This window comes from Psammomys obesus, unplaced genomic scaffold, assembly GCF_907164565.1.
Source record: "Psammomys obesus unplaced genomic scaffold, mPsaObe1.curated_primary_1811, whole genome shotgun sequence".
NCBI lineage: Eukaryota > Metazoa > Chordata > Mammalia > Rodentia > Muridae > Psammomys > Psammomys obesus.
The window spans coordinates 9528550-9536485 of NW_026590859.1; the positions used below are offsets into that span (position 1 = coordinate 9528550).

The 7936-nt window shown below is 56.3% G+C and overlaps 1 protein-coding gene across 1 annotated transcript; it reads left to right on the forward strand.

Moving 5' to 3' along the window:
• Positions 1 to 459: 459 nt before the first annotated feature.
• Positions 460 to 5665, forward strand: Hlx (H2.0 like homeobox). Its single transcript, XM_055609241.1, has 4 exons — positions 460 to 1398; positions 2089 to 2268; positions 2858 to 3042; positions 4822 to 5665. Exons 1-4 carry the CDS (start codon positions 813 to 815, stop codon positions 5302 to 5304), a joined length of 1434 nt encoding a protein of 477 aa, XP_055465216.1. The 5' UTR covers positions 460 to 812; the 3' UTR covers positions 5305 to 5665.
• Positions 5666 to 7936: the final 2271 nt, after the last annotated feature.

The window sequence follows — 7936 nt, forward strand, 5'->3', positions numbered from 1 at the left end:
GAGGCCGCGGGGAGGGGGAGGGAGTGCTCCCCTCCAAACAGCTCCTCCAGAAGCCCCGAGGCCGGCGTCTTTCTGCCCGTGGCGGGCCCCCGAGCTGCAGAGGACAGCCAGGGGCCGGAGGGGCCGACTCGGCCGCCCGGCGGCGGCGGAGACGCGCGGTGCCCAGCCCGGCCCACGCGGCCGCAGAAAACACTTTGGCGTGGCCGGGGCGTGGCTAGGGCGGGCCACGCCCCCTCGCTCCAAGTCCCCCTCCACTCCCGAGTCCCATTGGCCGAGAAGACAGCCAATGGGCGCCCGGATCAAGGTCCTACCCCGGGTCTGACTTGAAAGCTCCTGCCAAAACTTTGGGAGTTTTTAGAGAGGAGTTTTATATTTTTTTTTTTTTTTTTTTTACTTAATTTTTTTTTTTTTTTTTGTAACTAACGGATCATTATTGTTGTTTTAAATTTAGCTCCCAGGGCTTAGCTGTTTGGGTTTTTCTTTCGGTGCCGGGCCCCGTCTCCCCGGCTCCTCGGGAGAAGCGGAGCGAGGCCGCGCCCGCCTCCCGGCTCCTGCGCCCGGCGGTCGCCTCCATCCCGCGGGGAGCGCGCCCGCCGCGCCGCCTTTCAAGCCAGGCCAGGGGCCGAGGCCGGGGCGGGCGGCGACCGGGCCCTCGCCTCCCCCCTCCCCGGCGGCGCCGGGGCTGCCCGCCCGGCTCTCGGCTCCGGGGCAGCGGAGAACCGAAAGCGCACGGGCTCGGCCGGGGCGCCGCCTCTCCCCAGGCGCCCACCCGCCTTCCCACTCAGCCAGGACCGCGCGGGGACCCCGCCAGGATGTTCGCGGCCGGCCTGGCTCCCTTCTATGCCTCCAACTTCAGCCTCTGGTCGGCCGCCTACTGCTCCTCGGCCGGCCCGGGCGGCTGCTCCTTCCCGCTGGACCCGGCCGCGGTCAAGAAGCCCTCCTTCTGCATCGCCGACATCCTGCACGCCGGCGTCGGGGAGCCGGGGCCCGCCGCGGAGGGGCTGGCGGGGGCCTCGGCGGCGCTCGCCGCGCACTTGGGCTCCGTGCACCCGCACGCCCCCTTCCAAGCGGCCGCCAGGTCCCCGCTGCGTCCCACCCCGGTGGTGGCGCCCTCCGAGGTCCCCGCCGGCTTCCCCCAGCGACTGTCTCCGCTCTCGGCCGCCTACCACCAGCATCTCCCGCAGCAACCACCGACGCCGCAGCAGCAGCCGCCGCCGCCGCAGCCTCCGCCTCCGCCCCTGGCGGGCTCGCTGCAGCTGCCGGCTCCGGGGACGCGGGTGGTCCCGCACCAGAGCGCCTCCGCCCCTGCCCCCTCCAGCAAAGACCTCAAATTTGGAATCGACCGAATTTTGTCCGCGGAATTTGACCCAAAAGTCAAGGAAGGCAACACGCTGAGAGGTACGTCTTGGCTGGGAGGCTTGAGGCCTCGCGACCACCCGATGCCGAGCGCGTCTAGGGTGCTTTTACAAATGCAAAGGAAAAAAAAAAAAAAGGTGCAACGGGGGAAAAAGAAACGAACTGTAAGAAAACTAGGAGACATTTAAAACGCAGCTACTCCATGTTTGAAAAAAAACCTTGGGTTCCTTAAACAGCACAGAATTACTGTAGACGTTTGCCAACGTGGGTATAATCCATCCTTTGAATGAAATACTCGCAGAAAGACCTAGACCTTTCTTACAGGGAAATCTCAGCCTAGGGTCACTTTGCACCTATTCGATTTCCAGAAAAATTCTTCCCAAGAATTGCCTGTGGGTGGGGTGGCCAGTCTAAAGCTCTGAAGGGAGAAGGCGGAGTGGGGGGCCTAGGGAGTGTAAATTAGGGGTTTGTGGACTTCCCGGAAGGCGTCGGAAGATCACCATCTTATAAAAGCCTTTTCTTGTTGTGGGGTGGGAATGGTGGACACACAGGGACAGTTCAGGCCACACTCTTTGGCTGCTGTCGGGGAAAGGGCTAATCGTGGATAAGGAGTCTTTTTGACTTCGGCAGGATAAAACTGGGATCAAGGGAGAAGGAAGAGGAGGGACAAATCTGCCCAGAGTGTATGAGTTTGTCCAAGGTGTAACCGACTCTTTCTTTCCCCCTACCCAGATCTTACATCGCTGCTAACGGGTGGCCGGCCTACAGGAGTGCACCTAGCTGGCCTGCAGCCCTCAGCCGGACAGTTCTTTGCATCTCTAGATCCCATTAACGAGGCGTCTGCCATCCTCAGCCCTTTAAGCTCCAACCCAAGAAATTCAGTTCAGCATCAGTTCCAAGACACGTTTCCAGGTAGAAAATTTCTCTAGTTCAGCCTGTGAGCCTGGTGGCCAGGGACAGTTGCTGCAAAGGCCGGTGGCAGTGTGAAAACCCAGTAGTTGGGGTAGGAGCCTCCTTAGTCACATGAGAGAAGCTAGCGTTCTTTCTAGTGGACAGTTAGAGAAGACCATGCTAGGGGAGCCGAGATAGTATGTCTATGGGTGTGGATCACTGGCCCTATTCTTTTTGCCCGGTGAAGGTTGTTCTAAAATGAAGTATTCAGAGGCGAAGGACACACACACACACACACACACACACACACACACCCTAGGTCTTGCTATGCTGCTTATGTCTTCTCTGAAAGACAAATGTGGGGGAGGACAGGGCTGCCATTGGCGGGTCATTCAGGCCCCAGGGACATTTCCAACTGTTTTAGCATGTCTGGTAGCTATGCGGTTGGTTTATGCATTTCTCTTGAACGAATCCACGGCTCTTCCCAGCTTTGGGCCTAAAGCAGTCCTGCAAAGCCCTGTAAAAATCTTCCTTAGGCGATTGTGGGACCCGACTCTCAGAGGCCCCGACACTAACGTGGCCCTGGATCTCTCCTCCTGCTGGTTGGCAGGTCCCTATGCAGTGCTCACCAAGGACACCATGCCACAGACGTACAAGCGGAAGCGCTCCTGGTCCCGCGCGGTCTTTTCCAACCTGCAAAGGAAAGGCCTGGAGAAGCGGTTTGAGATCCAGAAGTACGTGACCAAGCCAGACCGAAAGCAGCTGGCCGCGATGCTGGGCCTCACCGACGCACAGGTAGGCTAACTCCCTGGGTGCTCTCCTGCAGGCAGTGGACGGTAAACCGGGCTGGGCGGCAGGCCTCCTCCACTCCCATCACCTCAGACCAGACCCTCGAAGTAGTGCAGCAACTCAAAGCCAGAGGGGAGGCGGGTAGGGGTGGAGATGAAGGAGAGGGACGCAGAGAATAGCCCATTCCTGTCGAGGTATGTCAACGAGCACCGTATGTTTATTTTGGCCAAGAGGCCGAAGAACCTCGGAGAAAGCAAACAGGCCGAGGCGAGGCGGAGGGTAATTAGGCACTGGAGTGCACGTCGCTGTAGGAGGCAGTTTATTTCAGAAGGGATAAAAACCAAAGTCAATAGATTGTTTTGGTCCCCGCCTCCCCTCACTGGATTGTGAAATCCCACTTGTGAGGAACTGAAAATATAATTTCAAACGGAATTGCTTAGCGTGCTTTAAGACGAAGGGGCGGGGGATAGGAGGCCACAGTCCCACTTTCTAACAAACAGTCCAAGCTCTGACCGGCCTGTTTGCTGGCAATGAAGCTGAGCGAAAGAAAGAAAGAAAGAAAGAAAGAAAGAAAGAAAGAAAGAAAGAAAGAAAGAAAGAAAGAAAAAAACATTTTCTTAGATTGCCCAAGAACATTTTTTTTTTCCAGTAGATTCTGCCGACTTGATTTAGGAAGTCTGTTGTCCTGGAACTATTTTTTTTTTTTAACTCTTCTAAATTTCAAGACTTAGAGTTTCTCTTTGCTAAAGGAAGAAAAAAACAAAACAAAACGAAACATGCGCATCCTGTTCTGCCCTCTCCAGTGCCGACTCCCAGAGGGCAGAAGCCAAAGCAGGCGCTCATGGCTGCCCGATTGGGTCGGACCTCAGTCCTGGGCCTTTCTGTTCTCCATTACACAACGCGCTTCCTCAGTGCACACAGACGCTGGGCTCCCAGCCGCTTTCCACCAGCTGTGCATGTTATTTTTAAAGGGGAAGCTGGAACTTGTGCGGATGCGTTGATTCCCGCAGGGGGTCATAGATTTATATAGATTCTCCGCGCCATCTCTTCCCTGTTCCTCCACAAACTGCACACTTAACACCAGCATTTTCAGAGCCCCGTAGGAAAATAAGTTTGTTTTCCACAAAGTCAAGGTCTACATCAGCTCTAGGGTAAAAATATGCCAAGCTGATTCTCCTTTACTTAAAAGCCAGCAGGTGCCCTGGTCTAGTGGGATTAACTCTTTCATTTCCCCTGTCCTTTTGCCCACTTCCACCCTTAAAACAAACAGGGCAATAATCTGAACACTCAGGATGCAGAGGCAGGAGGATCTCAAGTTCAAGGCCAGTCCGGGCTCTAAAGAAACCCCATCTAAAACCCTAAGCATGGTGGTGGTGGTGGCGTGTTTTTTCCCGGTGAATTGCTTTGGGCAGTGTCTGGATGTTCTTAATCTTGGCTCTCCAAATCTTGACATTCTGTGCACAGCTGGGTTATGAGTGCAGGTTGGAGTCAGGACTCCCTAACTTCAGTTCGTCTTACAGGGGTCCGGAGTTTGCCTTGTAAAAGGCCTTTTGGCTTGCACCCAGGTCATTTCAGGCGTTAGAGTCGAGGGCCACGTTTTAAGGATTGTTCCTAGTGGGTTGGGTGGGCTTCATGCCTCGACCGCACCTGGGTTTTATGCTTGCTTAAGGCGCCTGCGTAGCAGAGGCGCAGCAAGCGTCCCCCGTGCTCTCCTACCTCAGGGGCCTAACTCCAGGCGTGATGGGCTCGTTATTTACCTGGCGTCTCTTCTGATGTTGTGCACAGGTGAAGGTGTGGTTCCAGAACCGGAGGATGAAGTGGCGACACTCTAAGGAGGCGCAGGCGCAGAAGGACAAGGACAAAGAAGCTAGCGAAAAGCCTTCGGGCGGCGCCCCCACCGAGGGGGAACCGGAGGAGAGGAGCCCCAGCCGCTCCGAGGGCGAGGCCGAGAGCGAGAGCAGTGACTCGGAGTCCCTGGACATGGCCCCCAGCGACACGGAACGGACTGAGGGAACGGAGAGGCCCCTGCACCAAACGACGGTCATCAAGGCCTCTGCCGCGGGCGCCCTCATCCCAGCCGGCAGCAGCGCCAGCGGAGGCGGCTTCAGCTTCGGCAGCGCCGGCAGTCTGGGTAGCAGCAACGGCAGCGCGGGGGTTGCCAGCAGCCTGGGCGGCAGCTGCTCCGAACTCCTCCAGGCTCACCAGCCCGCGGTTACCAGCAATCCTCAAAGCCCGGAGCCTGCCCAGGCCCCGCTGGCAGGCTTATAGACTGGGTTGACGGTGCGGCGTGCAGCTTCCCCCAACACCGGCTGCAGTTTGTGCCTCCGTTAAAGTTGGCGGCAAGGGTCGACGGGATGGGAGATGCCGAAGGCGGCCCCTTCGGGGGTTCACACGTTTTCTCTTGCTGCCCAGGCTGCCCGAGGCCCCAACTCCCAAAGGAGAGGCAAATTTTGAGGTCCCCCACCAAAGAAAGAATTCGACCCGACCGTTCTCCTTACCCAAGCAGCTCACACTGTGAAGTGCTTGGTGGAACTGTTCCTCAGAGCACCAGGGGTCTTGGCACAAGGACGCGCTGCACTTAGGGGCCTTTAACTTGTAAATAAAGTGTTTACTACGGTTTGTAAAAGGCCTTTTGGCTTGCTGGCTTGCTGGGGTTGATGAATTTGTTAAGTTGCCCAAAGATTCGGGACCAGGACTTGGGCACTGAGACACTGCAGATGGCAACAACTGGAGGAGGGGGAAGCGTCCCCAAAGCCATCTTACCTCAGACACCCCTGTAGAGTGGGAGAGCTTTCACCCAGCACAGAGGCCCTTGGCAACCCCCTCCTACGTCTGTGCCTCCCATGGGTTCAAGGCCTGCAGAGCAACAGACAGCAGAATCTTGGGCCTGCTCGGCAGATGGCTTCCCTAAGCAGAGTCGGCCTTCAGTGGACACACATGTCTGCGGCTCTGGAGAGCTCAGAGTTAGAGTGGGATCCGCCCCACTGCTGAGCTGAAATCAAACAGGGCAGGGTGCAGTCTCGCTCACTGGGACTTTGCTAAGCAACTAGCCTAGGGTTCGGGGGCCACACCTGTGCGACTGTTTGGTGAAAGAACAGAAAGGTCATAATAGTCAGGGACTAAAGACCAAGCCTTCCAAGCGCCAGTGCCCTCGTTTTAAAAAGGCCAAAGAAAGTGGGCAGTAATGAGGTGAAGCAAGTTTGTGGAGCATCTAGGAAACCTATCACCCCCCCACTCCCCCCCACCCGGGCCCACATAAAATCTCCCTCTGCAGTTCTCCCCCTGGAGGCACCCAGGACAGTCCTGGGGAGTTAGGAGTCAGCTTCTCCACTCCATCGCAGCATTGACACTGTAATGCAGCTACTAGGATGACAACTACAAGGCTTTTCTTTCTTTGTAAACGTGAAGCCCTTTTCTACAACCATCCCCCCCCCCCCCCCCACACACACCTCCTTTCCTTGAAACGAAAAGCGTTAAGATAGTAAGCATCTTTGGGGAAATTTTTGAAACAGCAGCCAACAACAGCAAAAAGATGTCCCTTACAATTTTTGGCACACAGTGATGCCAGGGCACGAGGCCTCTTAGAAACACAGCATAGCATCTGATTCCTGGAACTCCTCCCATCCAAGGAAGGGAGGAGAGTGCTGAGGTTAGAGCCTGTGAGGCACCCCTCTCCTGGAAAGTTTGGGGGCTGCTCCTGCCGGGTCTTGCATTTCTTCTTCATTTCCCTTCAGTCCCTGGAGCTGCTTTCCGGCTTCAAACTCGGGCTCGGGATTCATGGCCCAGGGCTGGATTGAAGAAGAGGAATACTTTTTAGAAACTATTCTATCATATCGTAGTGAAAGTAGTTGGGGGAAGGCAAGACTAAACGACGGACCCCATTTCAATGGGAATGTGAGCTAGCTGTTATCTCCAGTTACTCACAAGAGCTGGGGCCCACAGACAGCTCTTCCGAGTCTCCCATTGGGCTTTACTTCCCCCCAAACTTTAGTGCCCCCTTCCCGGTACCTCAAGTTTTCCTTCATTGCCTAGATTTCTCTCTAACTCCAAAAATATTTTAAAAAATCTGGACTCCAAACATCCCAAGACATGGAAACAGGGCACACTTAAGCCCGTCAGGATCCGCCTGACGTTAAGGAGAACGGAGCCAGGTATGCTCACCCAGCCTGTCTCAGGGAGAGAGAGTGGGTGGTGGGCGGTGCTTTTTGCAGACTGTCGCTGGCTCACGGTGCCCCCTCCTCTGCTCTCTTCTAACCCAGCGGCGGTAGCTTTTCTTCCCGTAGACTTAGTAACTGAAGGAAAGAAACCTTCACTGGGGTAAAGAAATGGTGTGCTTTTTCGGGTAGAACTTCTTTCAACCAGGTTGGGCAAGGCCAGGGACCCGCAGGTGCTGGGGACGACATTACCCAGGCACCTGGCACCTGGAAAGGGTGGCATGGACGCCAAATGCGTCCCACCTGGACCGGGCAGTGTGGAACTCACTGGGAAGGTTGCCTGATGCGCGTATCTCTGCTACCCTCTCCCCCTAGTTTCTGACCATTTATCTCGTTGAACTCCCTCTTCCACCGGCAGCCATAATGTCATAAGCCCCATGAAGTTTTATGTACGTGGAAAAGGGAGAGCGGCAGACAGAAGCCCCATTCCCATCCCCAGGTCCCCGCTGAACCTAGGGCTGCCTTTGGCTTGCTTGGCTACTGGGGTCTTCTCTGGAAGTGCTTGATCCTAGCCTGGGGTGCTTAGGGCCGAGGCTCCTGAGGCGCAGATCAGCAGATGCAGACTTCTGGGCTGGCAGAAAGGGGTCGGGAGCTGCGCAGAGCCAAACGGAGCTGAGGCCAGCACCTCTCTTCCAGGGCGCGCGGTTGAGGCTTTCCTTACCCCTCGCAGGAGCCCCCTCAGTGCA